The sequence below is a fragment of the Penicillium hordei genome (genome assembly GCF_028827395.1).
Source record: "Penicillium hordei strain IBT 12815 chromosome Unknown utg000002l_segment0_segment0, whole genome shotgun sequence".
NCBI lineage: Eukaryota > Fungi > Ascomycota > Eurotiomycetes > Eurotiales > Aspergillaceae > Penicillium > Penicillium hordei.
In genome coordinates this window covers 6,801-27,827 of record NW_026623143.1, presented here as the reverse complement: position 1 = coordinate 27,827, position 21,027 = coordinate 6,801, and the positions used below count along the sequence as shown (strand labels likewise).

The following is a 21,027-nucleotide window of genomic DNA, read 5'->3' as shown; positions in this document are numbered from 1 at the left end:
ATGCCCGCATTGTCACGGGGCAATTGAAGGGGATGTAAATAACTGTGCAACCAGTAATCCGGTCGCCCATCTACTGTGCGGTGTCAAGGCAAGGAATCGGAGATAGTTTGCAAAACTTGTCTGTATATTAGAAGCAAGAATTGCGGACCGCTGCTCGGAATTTCCAAATCATTTAGTGCCAAACATTTATCACGGTCCGTAACACTCAAGGTACTCCTCCTTGTTGAGAGCACCGATTCGCGTGTGGATATGGTTACTGAACTGTGAGAGTGATGCCAGATCCGTCCAATACTTGAATAATATGCTTGGTCTGTGGTGTGCTTTTGCCTCGAGAGATTGCCGCCGATAGAAGTTATGTGCGACAAAATGCACACCAAATCTGAACAGCTCATACCAAGGTATGGAGCGCAGGTAGAAATCAGTCGCAACCAGAATGAGTTGTGTGAGCGAAGTCGACTAGAAGACAACTCTGTATAGACTTCCTTGAGAGAAAACCATGTGATATCGAGTTCGGCAAAGGATATCCAGGGTTTAATCAAGGATAATTTGGAGGGTTTTATGTCACCGAAAGAGGGTATTGTTCTTCTTCTTAGTTCTTGATGTAACAATACCAAGGCATGATTGTAGAGTTCGGGGTTGAGCTGGGTCGCAATAACAGCAAAGCGGTGGATAGCCGATATGGTCGGGCTATCGCAGCAACATAATTCGAGGACACACCACGGTCGCTGGAGAATCATGAGCAAGGATTCAACAATGTCTTTGCGACCGACGATCTGATGCTTAGAAAATTTTGACGCATTTATAAGGAACCAAGGAAGGCAGTCGTGAGGTGATATCTCCCGCGCAGAGTTGAAAGGTGGATGCTTTAAACATGGCAAGGAGACAATGTTTACCGTGAATACATTTTCCGTGGTGACTAGGACAGGAATCACGTTTCCAACGGCAGAAGCTGCCGATATGAGTTCTGCCTGAAACCTAGATTTGGATGATGTCGTGCTCCAATCTGGCGAGGACGCGACAACAGAGTAGATAGCAAATGCGTCTCCTAGTGCAACCCCACCACCTTTGTCGAATGAAGCACAAAGTTGAGAGAGACCTTTCGGGTCGTAATTTTCAGCCTCATCCATAAATTCCTCGGTAAGGTGTGAAGCCCTCACACCGAATATGTTGCCACGTACATGTTCGGGTTAGAATTAAGGTGGTGGTAGTGGTGGCGGTGGTATTGTAGGAATGTGGGTGGATTTTCGTATAGGCACATGGCCGATCACGTGTTATGATACGATTATTTGAGAATGTGGACATTTTGATTTGTCAAGTGCGAGCTGAGATCGGACTTATGTTGTAAACTCCGTTTGTTTACAAATATGCGGAGTAGTTGTTCTTCTCTTCCATGTAATCCCCTTGGTTGCCTAGGAAGAAATCACACATTACAGATGATATACGAATTAGACAGAGTAGGTAAATAATAGAATAGCTGCTGCGTACTGTGACTTAACGGATTCAAGCTCCCTTGTCAGGCGCTATTTTGCCTGACCGTCTATTGGATGGGGTATGGCCATTAGTGGATCGCTCAAGATCGTCGGGTACGAACATAGCGACTTCAGCTAGTCAGCACTAAACCTAATAAAGGAGGATTAGCGAAGTCGCGCGGGATCTTGAGTGCTTGTGTTTATTGACCTGGGTAACCTTCTTTTTTTAATAACAATGGGTCGCGAACCTCGGAGACCTCGCCTGTCTTCCTTAAAATGCCATCATCATCGCTGTATCTTCCAAGTCTTCTCTCCATAATTGGACAAGCACAGGCAGAAAAGTTTCCACAATCACTAACAGACCTGCACGCTCAATTGAAGAGAGATGACGGAGTTACGTTTGACCCGCTTGGTGTCGCAGCCGTTCTCTACAACCCTCGCGTCGACAAAAGTGCAGCAAGACTTTACACTCAGTTTGACCGAGGATTATTCATATGGCCACACCTGACAATGATCGGAGGGACTCTACCACCCATGCAAATGCTTGTTGAACGCCTTAATGCCACGATGAAGTGGATCCATCCATCTATCAAACTATGCGCACAAGATACCACGATGCTCCCCGTACGATCGGACGTATCGGGGAATGTATTTCGCCAACTGCCACTCAACTTGAGCAACGCATGGCTGACTGAAATAATATCTTTTCAAACATCCAAGCAACCTGGAAATGACTTCGTTGTCGTTTGTGTGGATGCCATGTACCCATCAATCGAAGAACGCCAGAAAAATGTGCGTCAGCAATCGGGAAACCTAAGGTGGCTTCTCGGGAAATGGACATTGGACTCGATTTGTCTGGTCAACGGAGCCATGCTAACGACCGGTATGGTGTGCGGGATTTTGGCAGCCGACCTTTGGGCTTTCACCTTGTTTTTTCTATACAGCAGTCATTGGTTCGCCTCTGTGCTTATTTCCTTCACTTCGATGGTCAAGATCCACAAGCCAGCTCACATCAAAAACGACTTGCGGGGTAGATATGCGGTATATGAACGCGATGAGGGGGGCACTGTGATATTCAAAGGACCACAACGGGAGCTTGAGGAATGGGCACGTTCCACTTGGGAATATGATCGGACTTGGGTAAAGAATTCTTTGCACTGGTTCTGGACCTTGACAGGGACATTCTCTGGCATATCCTCGGTTGCATGTATGGTGAATATGAAGGGCGCTATGCAATTGGCATTTTTAGGAGTTCTGGTATATTCGTCACTGGCTGAGATTGGCGCTACCAGGATTGCACGTCATCTGCAAACCAAAGCTCATGGCCATATCTCTGTGGACCGAGTCTTAAATAACCGAACTCGAAGCCTAGCAATTATCCGTGCCACATTACAAGTTACCCCAGAATGCCGTCTCAAGGGTCTGGATTGGGTCAAGATGGGGCTACTTCCTCCAATGCAGGTTTTTCAGAAGATGCAGGAACTACTGAGAGAGATTTCCGACATCGAACAAAGCATAGATCATCCTGGAGTTGCGGTGAAAGAAAAATGTGACAACTTCCTCAATGACGTGGATCCCTCCGAACAGATGTTGGCTAAAAGGATAGTCAACGAAGTGACGGAGACACTGGGGGTTTAAAGCCTGTTCAACAAGTCAATGGTTTTTACCTGGCGTTGGCTCAATATACGTGATTAGCGCTTTGGTGAATGCCTCATTTATTTTCAGCCTTGTTGCTTTCATTGTATTCTGTGGTTTCTGTTTTCTTTTTCCTGCACAAATACCAGTTCAAAGAATTCCGCGAAGTTGTACACATAGTGTCTGGCCGTACACGAGGAAAGTGAGAGATGGGAAAATGCGACTAGACGAGAAGGCCACCTATGGCTTATTATAGAACGTTCAAAACCATGCTGCCAGAAATTGCTTTCATGCGCCTATTTTGGATCCAGAAGATTGAGATTTGTAAAAACACAAGGACCAGTCCCACAATCACCAACCCAATCATGATTAGGACCCCTCTCGGATAGCTACCAGGTCGATCGACTCATTATTAGCATTGCAACGTGGGTAAGACCTGGAAGCTTAGGACTTACAATATAGCGGACTCGTCCGCTCGAAATATCTGGGTTCCCGCCATAAGCCCCCCCGTAGCTGCCATGACAACTTCCTTTAGTTAGTAAAGAAAAAAGGACGGTCCACAATAGGTCTAGTAGTCTTACACATTCTGCGTGTGGAGGCAAGGTTGTTAGCTCATCTATTTGGAGGACGGCCAGTAGGAAAGATTTTACTCACGCAACACTTATGTTCCTCTCCTCCGAGCTCTTGCAGTTGATTTGGATCCAAGAATTGTGGATTGGGTGATACCCCACAGCCAGAGCATTAACAGCAGTCCAGAGTCCGAACTTGCCCCATTTATCCACACGGTGCATCATGATTCTTAGAATTACTAATGCGATCAAGTAGACCAAGATAGCAACCATAACAGTAAGGCCCCTTTTGTTCGATTTGTCGCTCATCCACGCAAAAAGCAAAATCACTGGGAGAGTGAGCAAACTTCCGATTGCAGAAAATGCATTTGCCTCAATTCGAGCAAAACCAAGTTCCATAAAGATGCTTGGAGTATATGTTGTGAGAGGACTCCATGTAGCGAAGACGCAGCCTGTGGCAATAAAGTGCGGCCATTTGTGTATGTTTGTCAGCGTCTTCCAAACCAATACGAATGATATATGCGGTTTTCCAGGGGGAGCCAATGGTTTCTTCATTGGGCGAAGCACTCTAGCCTCCGAAATTTTCACCTCATTAGACGACACAAGAAGTTCCTTGTGTTCAGGAAGGAAGAAAAAGAGAATAATAGACACAGAAACGGAGAATAGACCCTCGACTACAGATTTGTTAACGTAGTTTGGTGTTTGAGGGATCAGCCCTAATCGTACCGAGGAAGATCCATTGCCAGCCAAAGAGGCCATTTTTCCCGTCCAGTTTCAACAGAGCAGCTCCAAGGAGCGGAGAAACAGCCGTTCCGCCAAACATGCCAAAGAAGAATATGGCGATTCGTTTTGTCAACTCTTGCTTGGTATACCAGGTAGAAAGTGTGTACATTGCACCAGGAATATATCCAGCCTCAGCAAGACCTAAAAACGTTCTTGTGAGTAGGAAACCTAACCTATTGCGTACAAATATTTGTAGGCAAGCTAATACCCCGAATACAAAGACTTGTGCACTGATCCATTGGCGAGGACCAACCTAATTCAACTTAGTGACTCGTGTATGATCTGGCTAGGAATGCGACGTACCATGTGTAGAATAATATTTGATGGTATCTCAAGTATAATGACACCCAAGAACATCAGTTGATTTCCGAGATTGATAGTATTTTGGTTGACGGATATGACGGATGCAAAATTGCCTGTGAGTGCGCTGGCAATGTTGGTTCTGTCGAGCTGATAGCTAGCGAACCCAACTACCAAAAGGGGTAAGACTCGGAGGTCCGCTCTGGTGACTTGTCAACTAAACCATCCACTGGAGCTTTTGGTGAGTAAGTTCAAGAGGGGAAGGACATACATTCTTCGACTGTGGTCGAAATACCTATTGTCACAACCCTCGATGTTGTCCATGACATGGGCATGAGAACTGCACCTTGTAGCTTCATCCATATTGGCATTCAAGGGAGACTCCATGTTCTTCGTTTTTAGACACGAAAAGAATTGTCCAAAAACTTCAGAACGCCTCTTTTTCTCTTTGGAGGACCTTGTGGCCCATTTTAGAAGTTGAAAACCTTGGGGATGATAAGATAATGTTATTTAGGAAATGACTAGAACAACAAAACGTACAAGATTAGTAATATTTTAAAAAGATAATTGCGTGGAGTTAATAGGAACCAGCCACTACAGGTGCTACAATGTGGCTTCTACTAGTTGTTAAGCCTTCAACACGTCCACGGATTTCAATATCTAGTTACGAAAAGTCTCATGTTCAATAAATTGAAGACCTAGGTATATATCGACATATGTTGATCGCAACAAGACAGTTGTCATAGAAAGGAGCATGACGGCAATACGACACGCAATCGATACCAGTTTAGCTTCAGTACATCCTATCACTCAAAAAATTCTTAGAGCTGTGGCGTCTGTGGAGAGCCAGGTATTCAAACACGACAGTGAATCTCAGCATTGTTGAGGTTGATTGGGATTGCGGCGTGAGAACTACCATCAAGGTCCAGATAGGTTTGCTGAGCAGTCAAGGTACCGATGGTAGCGCCATTGTTCCTGATGACACAATTGATAGACGGTGTAAAGTTGGTGAGCTGGGCGGCGGTTGCCTTAACAGTACCACCCGCTCCAACAGAGGTACCACTGAAGAGGGTGAAGACGCTCTTATCGGTGTTATCGGCTTGGAATGTCACGCCAGCATAGCTGCCAGATTGGTCATTGGACAGAGCTACGGTAACTTGGTTGGATTGGCGGACCTCAAGAGGAGTGGCAGAGATAGCGACGGCCATAAGAGGGACGATAGCAGCAATGTCGAACTTCATTTTGAGATGTTTGAAGGGAGCTGTGCAAAATGTGATGATGTTCTTTGGAGGGACGATTGGTTGGAAGCTTTGAAAACAAGGTTGGACTAAGATGTTTTTCGGAGTGAAAGGAATCACAATCCGCAGGAAGAAGGTCGATTTTATACCTTTCTTACTAGATTGCTGAGCTCCAACCTAAGGCTGAATTCTCCAAGATCTTCCCATGTATACTATTCTTAGCCTTTGGATTAGTAGACATCGAGCTGATGATACGACCTGACGCAACCAAGTTGGGTTTGAGAACACAATAGCTGATCTGCACAGCCCTTCGTATACTAATCTGTCGAGGTTCTATATTAAGGCCACCCATTCCCATTCAATATCTACGAATATGCGAGGAATACCTTCTACGGCCGAATAAAGATGCCGTTCTTATGCACCTCGGATGATGCGTTTTAGCGGCTAATATCGCATTTAAGACATCCAAGAAATAAACAGAAGTTACAAATATAACAGTGAATAGTTATTGAAAATGAAATTACATATAGAGATGGCATCTAAGCGCGAAAGTCATCGCGCAATAGACTCTTTCGCTACAGAAGGGTCCCAAGACTCGATTTATCTATTTATAGATATAGCCTTTCAGACACTAGGCAATCCATGGCTGCTGCGCAAATGTCCTAAGGCTGAGCTCGTGTCTCTCTCCCTATAGCCTGACGGGGGCCTGAGCGTATATTTATGGCATATTTGCCTGTCCAAGGTTTGTTTTGTGCTACATTAACCAGCGTCCAAATGAGTGCGCTATCGAACAGCTAAAATTTAATGCATTGAAAAAACCACATGGACGTTTGACTCCCTTTGGAATAGTAACTTTTTTCTATTTAGACTCATATTATTTCGGATAGGGTAATTGATTTGAATAACAATCCCATATTAAATAAAAAAGAAAACAAAGCAAGAACTCTCGATCAAATACGAAGGCATGGTACCACGGGACCTATGTCTCACCCTTCAACGCGAACCATAGAGAATATACAAATCCAAGACATTTACCACTGGAGTCCGTAGAGATGGTGAGTTATATCGTGTTGACAAATACGAGGAGGCACGGTTCTAGGTTATACATCTAACATTTCAATTACGTGGAGCTGATGGCCAACCTCGTATTTCGCCCCGCCATGTCTTACCATCTACATAGTATTATCTAGATTCATCCTAAATGGGAGAGCTGAGTTTCACTAAGCCATTGTCGTGTTTGAAAATCTCGCATGACGTATGATGTACCGTTTTGGCCTAATTTCGCTCTTTATGTTTTGGATATGGATATGCTCCAAACTTGATTATCCGCAATGTGTGAGTCTGACAAGCTACAAATTTGGTAAGCTGTTTGACGAAACGAACATGAAAACTTACTAAAATCAGATGAAATTCACGTAAAATAGGCATAGGCTATTAAGAGAGATTGGAAAAGGATGCGCAAGTTACCCCATTAGTCAAATGTTACAAAAGGATATACTAAATAGTCAGACAGAAGAGATGATATTCACATACGATAGTTTTTATATGATTTTGAGGGCCGGATAAAACAATCTAGTTACCATTACTGTATAACTTCTCCTTGGTGGAAATCAACTTCCTATTACGAGATACAACTTGGCGTTAACATTTTTCTCTTTCCCGCACTGTGATTCTTGCAAGTTCCACTCCTATTAGCAATGTTGGGGAGAGACAGATGCAGTTTTCAACCACCCTATGTTCATTCATCTGTACCTAAAAAGAGGGGTGCTTAGAAATGTTAGCAGGATGTGATACTAGTGCGCCCGAGTGAAGTCATGGGGAGCGTTACACTAAAGGCGACGATGTAGCGCATCCTAGGCCAAATTCGTATAGCCCAAGCATCGATTAGCGGACCACAAACCTTTCTAAGTAGAGGGAGAATTTAAGACTGAAAGGGGGATATGTTGACTATGAAGGAAAGGCAAGGATGAGGAGATGAACCCCAAGGGAACAAATGGTAGAGACTTTAGGAACACACATAAGGGAGAAAGAGAGAGAGAGTGAGTGGTAGAGCGAGAGAACAAAATTTCATTCCTTTGACCCTGGTCCGAATGCAAACCAATATATATATTGTAGTGGGAAAACAGGCTCTCCACTACGCATTGCGCTTGTCTCTTTCTTATTTTCTATCAGTTTTTTATGTAAGCGTTGGGTTACGAGGTTACAAGTAGCAGTTGGACACAGATTGAGAATACACACTCCTACACCTCTCTGAATCCACTTCTTGGGCAGTGCACCTAGGTTCCTTTGTATGCAAAGTTGGGTATGAAGCTGAACTACGGGTGCTGAATCGACCCGTATGCCTTAGAGTATACTGCCTTGAGCGTTCCCCTCTTCAATATAGATATATATTTCCACCTACTACGATCCAAAAGTCTCTGTATAGTTATTGTAAGCCTATAATACAATATCGTAAATAGATATAGGTTTAACTTATCCCTCTCCTAAAGGTATCCGCCACTTGGTTAGTTTGTCCAATGTGTTCAACTCTCCCTATGGACATCGGAAGTGTGGTGAGAGACGACAATTCAATACCTAAACTACGTATTATCCTAGAATATATGACCATTATCGCAGATACAAGCGGGACTAAAAGCAATCAGTATCTCTGTAAGTCTGTTTATCAAATTGGAAATGAAATGGTTTAGTTATTGGAATGATTGAGTTCGACTTAGGTCGAAGAATGCCAGAAGGTGGAAGGAGTCTGTTGTACGGCAGATCAGTAATGATAAATTGGAGTTTATCTGATATTCGATATATGGAAGGTGGGGGAATATCTTAGCCATACCGGTGCGAAACAAGAAACTTAGAGTCCTAAGGCATTCTAGGTCGTAGTAGTCTAACGAGGCGTGGTAGTTCATGGCGACTTGCATGGCCAGTTCATCTAGCATATTTGTGAAGTTTCCCGCAGTATTCTATAAGAGTAGGCAGTATACTGATGAGAAACTAGGAGAAGAGAGCAGGCAATATGACTGTATTGTAGCTGACTGCTAACTGCTAAGGGGAGAGGAAGAAGAAAAGGAAGGGAAAGCTATTTGTAGCTGCCTGTCCTGCTGCCAGTCCTGTCAAACAGGGTCAGGTGATCTCAATATATACTATAGTAGTTGGTTCTCTGCTTCTTAAGACATGACTGTACAAGGTAAATGAAGGTCTAGTAGTAGTACTGGTAAAGAGCTATATATTAAGGTACAGTTTTCATACTAAGATCAAATCAAACAACGGAGCCATGGGTGCGCATAAACAGGTTGGGCGGTCTCTTGCGAGAAGCAAATTCATCGTCCACAACATATTCAATTTCAGGCCCGTCTGCTTTGAACCCCATCTGTCCATACACATGTCGACCCATACTGGACGCTTCGGTTATGACTTCTAGGCCTCCACGTCGTTGTGCTTCATCGATGCCCCACTGTACAAGCTCTCGCGCGATGCCTTTCCGTTGGTGCGATGGCTCGACGGCGCACATGTCTAGAATCATCACCGCTGGCAGCGCTGCAGTGGATTTCTGTTTGATTACCGCGGTGCGTCTTCTATGCAGAGACGAAATTATTTGACAGAGGTAGCGTCGTTCAGGCTCATTATCGGGGTACAGCGCATTGAGGTTCATCGAATGTGCTAGATCTTCCACTGGAGGATCACCATAGCCCTCTACACTGGAAGCTTGCACCCAAATACCGAAGCCCACGATGGTACGCCTCTGTTCAAACTGCAGACACGGCAGCGTAGCCTTGAGAAATACGGTGTTCGGGAGACCGTTTTTGTCATTGGTTTTGTGCCGCCAGCGGGCTACCATCCTCTCAGCTCCACATGCCCTCCCGTGAGGCGTGTTCCATCCTGGATTCATGGCTATCCAGATCCCATCTTGCACTTGACGACCGAATGCCTCGCATACGCAGTCAAAAGCCTGAATGATATCCTCGGGTTGATCTATGATATCTATACGCAATCCGATATCGGGTCTCTGCCTTTGAAGAGCCATACTTGCAGGGTTGACTTCTCTGGTTGCTGTTTATGTGCGTCGGAACCAAACAACCTTTCAAGTTGAACGGTGTGAAGAAAGAAAAGGAGGTGTTAACGCCAAGGCTCTAATACAGTGGACGATTCTTTGATTGGGTCTATACGACCACTTATGGAAAGATGATATCATATACTGACCAATAGTGGCTACTTTGTAGGTAATTAGTGGGCGAGGCTTTATTTTTACATAATAAACTAGGCATAGGACCACGTGTTCGAAACCAGGTCAGAAGCAATGCAAACTTATATTGGTTGGCTTTTTTTTCTTTTATTTTTTTTTTTATTTTTTCTGATAAGGATGTGCGCCCAGGTATATATCAGTGTACATGCCCGCGACAGTACATTCCTTTCATAGATGCCTCCCCCCTTTAATGATTGTCAAAACTCTGGATGTTCAGTCAATTGTAGGAAAGAACTGGCCAGTGTCAACTAAGTGCTGAGTTATCAAAGTATCTGCCTCATATGCGCTCATTCTATGGTAATCTTTTTACGTATATTGTTGATTCCTATGCTCCTTTTACTCTTCTGTTGTTAGATGTGGTGTATTATTTGTTTTCCCTTCATCTGAAATGCGGGTGGCCCATCTGACCAATATCACTCATGAAAATCATTAGTGAAAAACGGTAACAGAAGTACCCCTTAAGGCTATATTTTTCACTAGTTATAAGTTTTCAACGTATCTAAAATTGATATATAACACTAGAAATGCTTATCAATTGCTATCGGCAAGTAATAAAATTAAATAAAAGTGCTAGTTGTTGAAATATCATATTGTAATTTATCGCTTTTTGTATGCGTTCTCGGGTGCGCGCCACTTGGGGGTGTACACCACTTGGGAGTGAAATACCTGGTTTCTACCATGTATTTGGACTTGGTATTTGACGTATTACCCTATCTCAACCATGTTTTCAACCTTGATAGTCAACAACTCTCAATAACAATTTTGTGCACAGATATCCTTGGGGCATCATTGGATTTGAAACCAAGTGTTCATTTCCACGTCTTGACTCAACATATCCTGCTCAGCCTCTGGCAGAATAACAAAGCAGTCGTACACTCGTTCATTTGGCTGTGGGTTACAATCGGGAAATACAACAGCGCATCCTGGCATAGGCAATACCCATGTCCGCACCATCTGGGGTGCCCCAAGGCCAAAGTCCCAGGTCGCGGCGTGAGCTGAATGCCAGCTAGTGACCAAAAAGTTCTCTTCCAAAAGCCCCGGTGGTTGGTACTGCATCTTCTCCGAAGGGCCCATCGTAGAGCTCAGGGCCGTCACATGACCAATAGAGTTCTGGCTGGTTCCTTCTACGGATTTCCGGATGTGAGAGGCAGCAACGGACAAGCCACTGGGACCAGTGAGCTGTTTTATGGGGACAGGGCCTGCACTGGCCACAGAGAGGGCATTGCCAAAATAGCTTTCGGGGATTTCTGATCCGGGCCGGTTGCGTAGGCTCACTGGATGTAATAACCGAGACAACCTGTCATTCAAATCTGTGTTGTTTGTAGCCCTAACGCGCATCACACTCTTCCATAACAAGCCCACGACACAGTCATATGTGGATACATATTTCGCGATGCCATTGAGGGGCTGGCAAGCCTGCTTCAGTCTCTTTGTGTTGGAGTTGCTGATTCGATAAACTACTCCTTTATTGACACAATTCTTGTTCTCGAGCGCCTTGGAACTAGGTTGGTTGATCGTAGCGGCGGTGTTGCAGACTTGATAGTCCGAGGTCTGTTCCAATAGTTTTGCCCGGGGCAATGATGCTAGCTTGCTTGACGCAGCTAAAGGCTTCCGGTCAAAAGTAACTGGCGTGAATTCCAGTGGAGAGTCATCCATTTGTGTTTGGATACACTTAGTGACCAAGGAAATGGCGAGGTCCATAGACGCCATATCCAGCGGCACATGATTAAAGCCAAAGGCTAGTATGATGCCACCAGGAATAAAATTCAATTGAAGAATGCAGAGCGGTCGCTCTGTCGTATCCGCATATGCGGTGCCTGGCATGAGTTTCAGATGGTCTAGTTCAGAAGGGGAGAAATAATTCTCGGCAAGCTCTGCATATGACTTGTGTTGGCCCGGTCCGAATTGACGAACTGTCAGCTTGAGAACACCTGGTTTCATTCTTCTCTGTGGCTTCCTGCAGCCGTCAAAAATGATTTTCGCGGCAAGAGAAGGGAGCTGCTTGACGGCCTCATCTAGTCCGCGCTGAAATGAATCCACAATGAATTGGGCATTGTGGTGTGGTGGCAAGTTGTATATCACAAATGGCGTGACCAGCGTGTCTGGCATAGTCATATCCAGATCGGATAGTATGAAAGGATCACCGGATAGGCTTGTGTTGATATGAATATCGCTTTCACTGTCCAGCTCATATCCCGGCTGCTTGGTCGACATTGTAGCCGTAGTTGCTGAAAATGCGATTATCACCAAGACTAAGTGCGAAAGGATTTAAATTCATACCACGATGAGCGACAGTTGTGGGATCAGCGTATACTTCCGAGGCGTTCCGAGCCAATAGAGCGTTTAGTCGGACGTTTTGTTAGGCAGGAACTTGCTAAAAATGGCCATATCGAACCCTAGAGGATCTATCAAGCGGATATCACGGAACAGCTCGCTTGACAGACACAGCGATTGAAAATGACCTCTGAAGTTAAGTCCGGTATCAAATGCACGTTCATCTCATTGGTCTGCCAAGATGTAAAGGAAATATATTTGACTCAACTCAAAGTCCGGCCGGGGCAGGTTGCAACAGGGGCAAAACCCGGCTCCACCTTGAAGCCCTGACTAAATACCTTAGAACGGCTCTAGTCCCCCAGTCTATATATAAGGAGCTAATATTACTCTTAAACAAATTGAACATTTTGAGTAACGATGGACGAGGTTCTTTAGTGAAAGGCCTAGGATTAGTAAATTTAAGTAGAGAGCCATTTTGGGATCTAGTTCGATAAAATTATACATTAGACATTTTGTACCGTATTTGAAAGAATAATTAAACAGAATAATCTTAAACATTCGGTCTTTGTAACGGATTTATCAAAGCTCTGTCCAAATTCCCGGTGCCGGACGATGGGTAATCATGTTTCAACAAATCGCGCATGAGTCGGCCCTTGCCAGTCTTGAGTCAGGGTCGACAGATGTTTAGTATTCAGACTATTTAAGGACAAATGCCGGTGGACACGTGAATACTCTCATTCTTCTTACCATGGCATTCTTCTTACCATAGCCCTAGCCTGCTGCATTCGGAATCCCATCCTCTTCTCCCCTACCAATTCTTTTCTTTCTATCAAAAGGTCTCAAAGACCCAAGTTTCTGTTCATTCTCTCGTTACTGCAATTTTGCCTAGCCGAGAGACTCCTACTGGCTGGTATCTCCCAGAGCTTGTTCATCCTTACAACAAGCGGAGCCCGCATTTTAGCATTGTCGTTGCACCTCATAGCTGGCGGGGAGGCACCATTGGACCCTTACTTTATTGAAGCCACTAAAGATGACCCTCTAAGCCCTAATTATTAAGAGAGAACGAGAATGTTTGGAAAATAACAGAAATCAGGGTGTATGGAAATAATTGAAAATTCCAGAAAAATCCCAAAGGTAGTCCTGGGGGTCCAAAAAGGATCCCAATCTCTGTGTTGTAGTGTAACTCTGTCCTCAAGCTCGATTTGCCAGCTTCAACACAGACACCAGTGTTTCAAGCTTCCGTGGATAACTAGATAATGCCGCATGTCGGGCTTTCATAGCGCCGAGTACCGAGTGACCGAAGCAGTGTGTAGACAGTCCATAGATTCACCGACTGAATGGCTGGTGTGCCGAGTAATTCATCTTGCGCTGATTTTGCAACCGACTGAGAGACTTATAATCGAGTTCAGTAGCATAACTCGCAAATTTCAAGATGTAACTAGGTTAAGTACTCGTTCGGGTGATAGTACTGATCATCGGTTGTCCTAACTCGGTTCGAAAAGTCGATGATTCTGACGCTTTGCTTTGGAATATATGTTATACTAGATTGCAAAGATTTTTGACGTAATGACCGTATAAGCACGCTCCGCGCTGATTGCACCTTATCGATTGTACCCCAACGGAGCACATTTCCATGACACCGAGACATGTTCTTGAAGATCGTATCATTACAGGGCCCACACCTGTTTCAATCTTCCATGGCTAACTTGATAGTGCCGCATGTCGGAATTTCGGAGCGTCGAGTACCGACCGACCGATGCCCCTCTGGGTCTGCCCCACAACCGCTCGAATTTAGTGGTAAATTGTTCGGTCGCGTCATTTTCAATTGATTGTAGTATGTAGACGAAACAAACAGGATGGTGTCGGTGTTCAGCTGTCTCGAGTCGTTGCAATACGTTCCTGATTGCTTGCTGCACTGACATGCTAATATAGGGAATTGTTGTTGATTCACTGCGTGATTGAGATTCCTGAACTCTGGTTGGCTGATAATAACAGAGGTTAATGAATTATGAATTATCGGTAACGGACAACGTATAAAGAGCACAAAAATAAAAGTATAATCGTTTATAGGCTTAACAACAACATTGATGGAAAGTGATTTTCGGGATATGTCCTCTAAATTAGCGATAACACGCAACCTAACATTGTTGATCTCTCACTAATTGACTCAAATAGCTTAAATCTGACAATTGGGGGCGGGGCTATCATGCCGAACCGCCATTCACCTTCACCACCTGCCCAGTAATCCACCTGCTTTCATTCTTCCACAACAGACCTACCGCTTCAGCAATCTCATCTGGGTCCGCAATCCGATTGAAGGGGTTCCGACTTGCAATCTTTTGTATGGTGTCGACACTATTGGTCTTGTTGAAGAGCTCGGTCCTCGTTGCTCCAGGAGAAATAGCATTGACCCGGATGCCTAGCGTGGCAAGTTCCGTAGCCATTATCCGTGTCATCTGGTTCAACGCAGCTTTCGTAGACACGTAAAGTAGAAGCTCCGGAGGCGCAGAACTAGAGTCTGCAAGGTCGGTAGAGATAAAGATGATAGCGCTGCCCGGTTTCATATACGGGATAGCTTCCTATTAAAAGCAATTAGAATCTACTCTAGAGTAAAGGGCAGATAGGTATATCTACCTTCGCAAGGAAACAGGGTCCCTTAACGTTCACGGCAAACGCCCGATCGAAGCCTTCATCTGTAATATCTCGTAGCCCGCCTACGGGTACGAAGGCCGCGTTTGGAATAAGGACGTCGATACGGCCAAATCGTGCCACGGTTTCCTTGATCAGACGAAGTATCTCTAATGGCTTAGAAATATCTGCCTGCACTGCAAGTGCGCGTTCATTGCCGATTTGTGTCACAAGAGCCTCTGCCGCCGAAGCATCGGTCAAATAGTTGATCACCACGGACGCACCGTCCCTTGCAGCACATAGTGCGATGGCTTTGCCAATTCCTTTGGAGGCTCCAGCAACGACTATAACGAGGTCTGCGATAGACATATTGGCTGAAAGGTCGAATTCAGGAGAATGTCAAGGAAGGGATGGTGCGAGAGTATGCCGTAGATTTCAGGACCTAATTTCCGGTTTTTATATTCCTTCAGACATCACACTTTTGGCAGTGCATCCGAGACACTGTATTTCTTGGTGTGAGGGTAAATTTCGAGGATCTCCCCACCCGGCCATCTAACAGCAACTCCACTGGGCCGGAGGTAGACCGAACGGCCGAACGGCCGATGTACGGAGTCCTTCATCTTTCGTCGGGTCTTGCAACCTACCAATAGACATATAATCTAGCCAAATAGGATACAAGGTGAACTTAAAAATGTAACTAAGTTGCATGGGAGTAAGCAGTACCAGAATCCGCTTAAGCCCGTCCAAAATCCGATATTACATAGTTTGCTGAGTGAACAAATTAGGCCAGAAAAGGGAAGGAACGTGGAGCTTTTTCTTCATTGCGGTTCGGCCTCCGATGTGCCAAGCACACCGGCTCACACTGCTGCCATCAATATACGTATAGTCCTTCAAGCAGCCAGTACACGTGGACCGCATTCCAACGCTTGCCCTATTCTGTTCCACTTCACTTTCCTTTGCCTGCAGCAGACAGAGACGATGTTCGAGAAATTTGCCGATGTATCAAACTGAGGGTATTCATACCCAGGTAGCAAGCTGGTTCTAAAAAGGAAGGAATATTTCAAATAGTACCACCTCGCATTTTTCTTCTTGATCGAATTCCTGATTAGCTTCCAGTGTGGAATTACTGGGATTTACACGGGTTGAATAACTATGGCACAGCTAGCTTAAAGCCTAATGCTTTCGCTGCGGCAGCCGTTATAGTGAAAGTGATCAATCAAGTAATGCTGATTGCTTTGATGACGGGCAGTGTGACTAGCCACTGGTGAAGCCTTGTAATTTTAATAAATGTGGACGCTGGCTGTAGCATAGATCGCAAAATTACGATGCTCACTACCATGTGAGAACGAAATTAGATCATCTGTGACTTACAAAGAGCGCGCTGATCGTGGCAAATAATTGTTGATCTTTACTCTAATAGACTCATATTGGATCTAGCACCTCTACAGCCAGCTTGCGGATATTTCGCCTCTTCTTTGCGTATTCTGTGGGGTGCGTGCATGCGTACGAATAAGATTCGAAGAAGTGTACAGGTTAATGGGCTGCAGCCTCGTGACTTTGTTGGCATCTATATTGTGTTAAGGCAACTAGTGTCTGTAGAGCGAGGGATACTAAGTTTTAGGGAGATCTTGTTCAGCTTGTAGCCTTCGTTTCTAGGCCGTCCATATGGGAACGTAACTATTCCTTGTACGTAAGCCAATAATTTGGTGCTCTTGGCTTATTGATAAACACTGGAGAATCTTGGTACCTCTGATTCTTATCAATCTGCTTAGAAATATCGGTGCCTTATTCTAGCGACTCCATCACCAAACCGCGTAACCCCTTTACATGAGATGACCAATCTCGGGGTCAGTATGTTGCACTCGCCCCGACGCTCCGAGTAGTGCTAAGTTACCGTGGGTATATATGTCACGACGATGGGTCTGAGAAATCAGTAAGGCAATCAAATCTTCGCATTCTGGATCTTCTTTTTACTTATTGCTTTTTGAACTTCCTCGCAATCTATAATGGCGACAATGAAAGCATGGCAATTTCGGCCTTCAGGCGGCCCAGTCGAGAAGAACCTTTTTCTGCCCAATTCAGGGATTACCAAACCGAAAATCTCAGCCAACGAGGTACTTGTTGAGGTCTACAGCACGGCGCTCAATCCAATTGACTACAAAATCCTTGAAGTTGGTCTTCTTACAAAAATGATTTTCCGGTCACCTGTTACGCCTGGCTTGGATGTCTGCGGTCGTGTTGTTGAGCTCGGTAGTCAAGTGGGCTCCTTCCGTGTTGGCGATATCGTATATGGCTCTTGCAATGGGGTTTTCGGACACGGAGCTCTTGCCCAATGGGTCCCTGTCTCAAAAGATGCACTTGCGTTGGTACCGGATGGGTTCAAACCAGACGACATGGTCTCCATCGCTACTGTTGGGATGACAACATACCAAGGCTTAAAACCACATGTTAAAGCGGGCGACAAAGTATTCATCAATGGTGGATCTGGAGGCACCGGTGTTGCGTCGATACAAATTGCGAAGGCGCTTGGATGTCACGTCACGACATCTTGTTCCACAGCTAATGTTAAACTGTGCAAGAGTCTGGGCGCGGATGAGGTTTTGGACTACCGATCGGCCGGTATACTAGAGCAATTGAACGGAAAGGGGCAAATTTTCGATCTGATCCTCGACAATGTAGGATCTCCGTCCAATTTGTACAGAGAGTCGCAAGCATTCATTGTACCGGGCGGCAAGTTCATCCAAGTCGGTATGGGAATGAGTTTGAGCGCCATGAAACAACTCATCGGCAATGTGATGCTCCCTAGCTTTTTAGGAGGCGGAAAAAGAAAGTACATATTTGTTATGGCAAAGGCTAACGGCGCCGACTTCGATCAGCTCGCGTCGTGGATGAAGGAAGGAAAGATACGTGCCGTCATTGACTCGACTTTCGATTTCAATTCCGCACCGAAAGCATTTGAGAGGCTGAAAACGGGTAGAGCGAGAGGAAAGATCGTAGTCCACGTGAAGGAGTCGTGAGGCAATTTGTGGCGGATCTGACTCCAGAACTATTGGTTATCGAAATGGGGGAGGGTTATTTACATCTCTCTTTTTGCTTTTGTACGTGAAATTGGGCATTTCGTTCGTTCTAATATGATCTAGTCAATAATAGAAGTATGACAAAGCTCTATCTAATAGAATTCGGTGGACTCCCAATACTTGCTTGGCTTTGCAGCAACGTGATTACCGCTGTTGTCTGGGTGTATTCTTTTTTTGCTATTGTAGATCGTTCCTGTAGTTTAAAGTACTTGACGGAAAGCTGTTGTACGAACAATGTATGGTATAGATGACCAATGTTGACAACTTTAAGAGGTTGGAGTCTACATATGATGAATATTGAGTACGTTCAAGGTATATTTTCATGTAATCAATAATGGGCGTGACGTTTTTACAGATGGAAAGCGTCTTCCTTCGCCTTGGTCTATAGAAGTTCTACATGTGTACCGAGCGCGTAGAATGGCGGAATGCACTCAGTATATCTAGCAAGGTGACCTAGGCACTGGAGGAATACCAGCGTCTATCCCATGGGGGAGGGGGATTCGGGGGTGGAATCCATTAGGGTTTTGCCGTTAAGTATGGGAGAAAAAAAGTGGGGCTACCCCCGAATCCATTAATTTTGACACGCCCGGTGCATTTAGTAGTTAGCGTCGGATGATACTTAGATTTTTAGGAGTTATATTTATAGTAATAAATTTTATATATTTTCGATTTATAGTAGATTTAGTTAGTATTAGTAGAGAAAATTTCGATTGAAATTTGGTAGATATTTTAGTAAGGACTTAGGAAGTAGAGGTACGACCGCTATTAACTACTTATAATATTAATATTAGGGTTAACAAATTAATCAGTCTAAGATATAATTAGACGGTTATAAGACTAAGATAAGATTTAGGGGTAATTAGAAGTCCTAGCTATCGTCTAGTTTAATTTCGAAAAACTTCTATTACTTTATCTACCCTAGTTTATTATACAATTTGTAAATTTATTATATAAATTTATAAATATATATTACTACGTTAATATAAAGAACGAACTTTTTACTAAACCTATAGAATACCCTATTATTATTTATAAACGTTATTAGATTAGCGTTAGGCCTAGTAAAATTAGTCGATATTTATAAGGGATATATTATAAAGCCCTAATAGCCGATAGCCGATAGATATAATATACTATTAAATAGTAGGATAGAGTATAGTAGTATAAATAATAGGAAGTCCCTAAAAGATTAGTTAATTCTATCCCTAGAATTCTAATCTATAATAATAGTATTTTATATTATAGAGATATATAATATAGGTATATAGTTAGGTTAGCTAAGGCGATAAAGAAGTATTAGCGTAAGAAGTATAGTTAGACCCTAGCTAGTAGTAAAGGTCGTCCTTATATAGTAGCCTATAATTCCGCCTAATAGCAATTTTAGTAATTTAGCTATATAGTTATATACTAATAGGTATTTATCTAGGGTATAGATAGGTATTATATCTACGTATAGGGCTATCTATTAAGCGAGCTAGTAGGCTAGCCTATTCCGGTAGAATAGCCCGTTTAGTAGGCGTCCTAAATCTATATAGAGCTCGATAAGATAGAAGAACTATACTAGTAGTATATTAACTAGCCTATATAGATCGAAGCCGGCTAGCGAGACAAAGCGAACCTATAGTTATATCGTATATAGTAGGCTATATATTTAGCCGGTTTAAACCCTAACGATTTAGTCTAATATATCTAATAACCCGATCCTAAGGACTAGAGCGAGGAAGTATTAACTACGGCCGCGATTTAGGATTCTATTGTTACGCACTAGCTAACTGGTCACAGTTAGGTTAGATGGGTTCAGGGTATACTTGCCTTAATACTCCTCGAATGGTCCAACGTCAATAATCGGGTCTCAACTGAGCTAACGCCACGTAGGGCCTTATAGTAGCCTAAGTCCTTTTGAGCGATCAAGGAACTAATACCAGGTAGAGCGCCGAGTAGATCTATACCGGAGTATTAGTCTACTCGTAAGTGTTGTCAAGTTATAATCAAGTAAAGAGTCATAGTAATCCAAAAGGTAAACACAAGTAACAATGTATGATTGAAGACGAAGAACTAAACTAAGTATATAAGGGAGTGTCCTTATATATCCTTCGTTTCCTACTCCCTGATATACTCCTAGAGTATATTCGGGAGTTACCGTATACTTCTACGTATACTCCTAGAGTCGACGTAGGAGTCATAGTCACGTAATCTAGGCGGTTACGGGTACTCGGTATTATTATAAGGTAGAATTACTATTTGCCCTACGAGGGCCGGTAATAGCTACTTTCTAGTAGAACCCTTTTCTACCGGATACGTTATACGTAATCTCGATCTATTAGCTCTCGATAGCCTATTAGTATACCTATAGGTCACTACTAATTGGTAACGGATAGGTCCGTAATATTACCTCCCCTCTTCCTAGGAGTTTCGTCCCCGAGACTTATAAAGCTACGGTTCCCCCCTCTAGTAAGTAATACCGTTTTTTTTTTTTTATTTTTCTTTTCCTTAGCTATATACCCGTCGTATTATACTAGTTAATAACAAAACCCGTAAAAAGAATAGACTTACTTAATATAATAAAATATTATAAAACAATTCGGTCGCTAATATCTCTTATAAATTCTATTCCTCTCGCTCTATTAATTATATAATAGACCCGAAGAGTCGTAACTATACTAAGTATACTCGTCGCGGTCGTTATTATATACGATAGTTCTATAGCGATAAGGAATAGTAGCGTATTCTTCGCGAGTCTACGAAAATCGATATAAAGATTAAAGAGATCGAGAAGTAGCAAATAAAGTTAATAGTAAAAATACTTCGTCTTAAGAAGCA

The 21,027-nt window shown here is 43.7% G+C and overlaps 7 protein-coding genes across 7 annotated transcripts; 2 read left to right on the top strand and 5 right to left on the bottom strand.

Annotated features, from left to right (window-relative positions):
• Positions 1-1,745: 1,745 nt before the first annotated feature.
• Positions 1,746-3,107, top strand: N7537_003328 (uncharacterized protein; the record flags this gene model as incomplete). Its single annotated transcript, XM_056894386.1, has 1 exon — positions 1,746-3,107. One exon carries the CDS (start codon positions 1,746-1,748, stop codon positions 3,105-3,107), a length of 1,362 nt encoding a protein of 453 aa, XP_056754134.1.
• Positions 3,108-3,754: 647 nt separating this feature from the next.
• Positions 3,755-4,565, bottom strand: N7537_003327 (uncharacterized protein; the record flags this gene model as incomplete). The annotated part of the gene is made up of 2 exons (XM_056894385.1): positions 3,755-4,347; positions 4,400-4,565. The coding sequence occupies 2 exons, from the start codon at positions 4,563-4,565 to the stop codon at positions 3,755-3,757; spliced, it is 759 nt and encodes a 252-aa protein (XP_056754133.1).
• A 1,045-nt stretch (positions 4,566-5,610) lies between these two features.
• N7537_003326 (uncharacterized protein) lies at positions 5,611-5,997 on the bottom strand (the record flags this gene model as incomplete). The annotated part of the gene is made up of 1 exon (XM_056894384.1): positions 5,611-5,997. The coding sequence occupies one exon, from the start codon at positions 5,995-5,997 to the stop codon at positions 5,611-5,613; it is 387 nt and encodes a 128-aa protein (XP_056754132.1).
• A 3,247-nt stretch (positions 5,998-9,244) lies between these two features.
• On the bottom strand, positions 9,245-10,009 carry N7537_003325 (GNAT family N-acetyltransferase; the record flags this gene model as incomplete). Its single annotated transcript, XM_056894383.1, has 1 exon — positions 9,245-10,009. One exon carries the CDS (start codon positions 10,007-10,009, stop codon positions 9,245-9,247), a length of 765 nt encoding a protein of 254 aa, XP_056754131.1.
• Positions 10,010-11,014: 1,005 nt separating this feature from the next.
• On the bottom strand, positions 11,015-12,442 carry N7537_003324 (uncharacterized protein; the record flags this gene model as incomplete). The annotated part of the gene is made up of 1 exon (XM_056894382.1): positions 11,015-12,442. The coding sequence occupies one exon, from the start codon at positions 12,440-12,442 to the stop codon at positions 11,015-11,017; it is 1,428 nt and encodes a 475-aa protein (XP_056754130.1).
• Positions 12,443-14,706: 2,264 nt separating this feature from the next.
• Positions 14,707-15,499, bottom strand: N7537_003323 (putative oxidoreductase, short-chain dehydrogenase/reductase family; the record flags this gene model as incomplete). The annotated part of the gene is made up of 2 exons (XM_056894381.1): positions 14,707-15,081; positions 15,137-15,499. The coding sequence occupies 2 exons, from the start codon at positions 15,497-15,499 to the stop codon at positions 14,707-14,709; spliced, it is 738 nt and encodes a 245-aa protein (XP_056754129.1).
• Positions 15,500-17,136: 1,637 nt separating this feature from the next.
• Positions 17,137-18,147, top strand: N7537_003322 (NAD(P)-dependent alcohol dehydrogenase; the record flags this gene model as incomplete). The annotated part of the gene is made up of 1 exon (XM_056894380.1): positions 17,137-18,147. One exon carries the CDS (start codon positions 17,137-17,139, stop codon positions 18,145-18,147), a length of 1,011 nt encoding a protein of 336 aa, XP_056754128.1.
• Between the last annotated feature and the right edge of the window lie 2,880 nt (positions 18,148-21,027).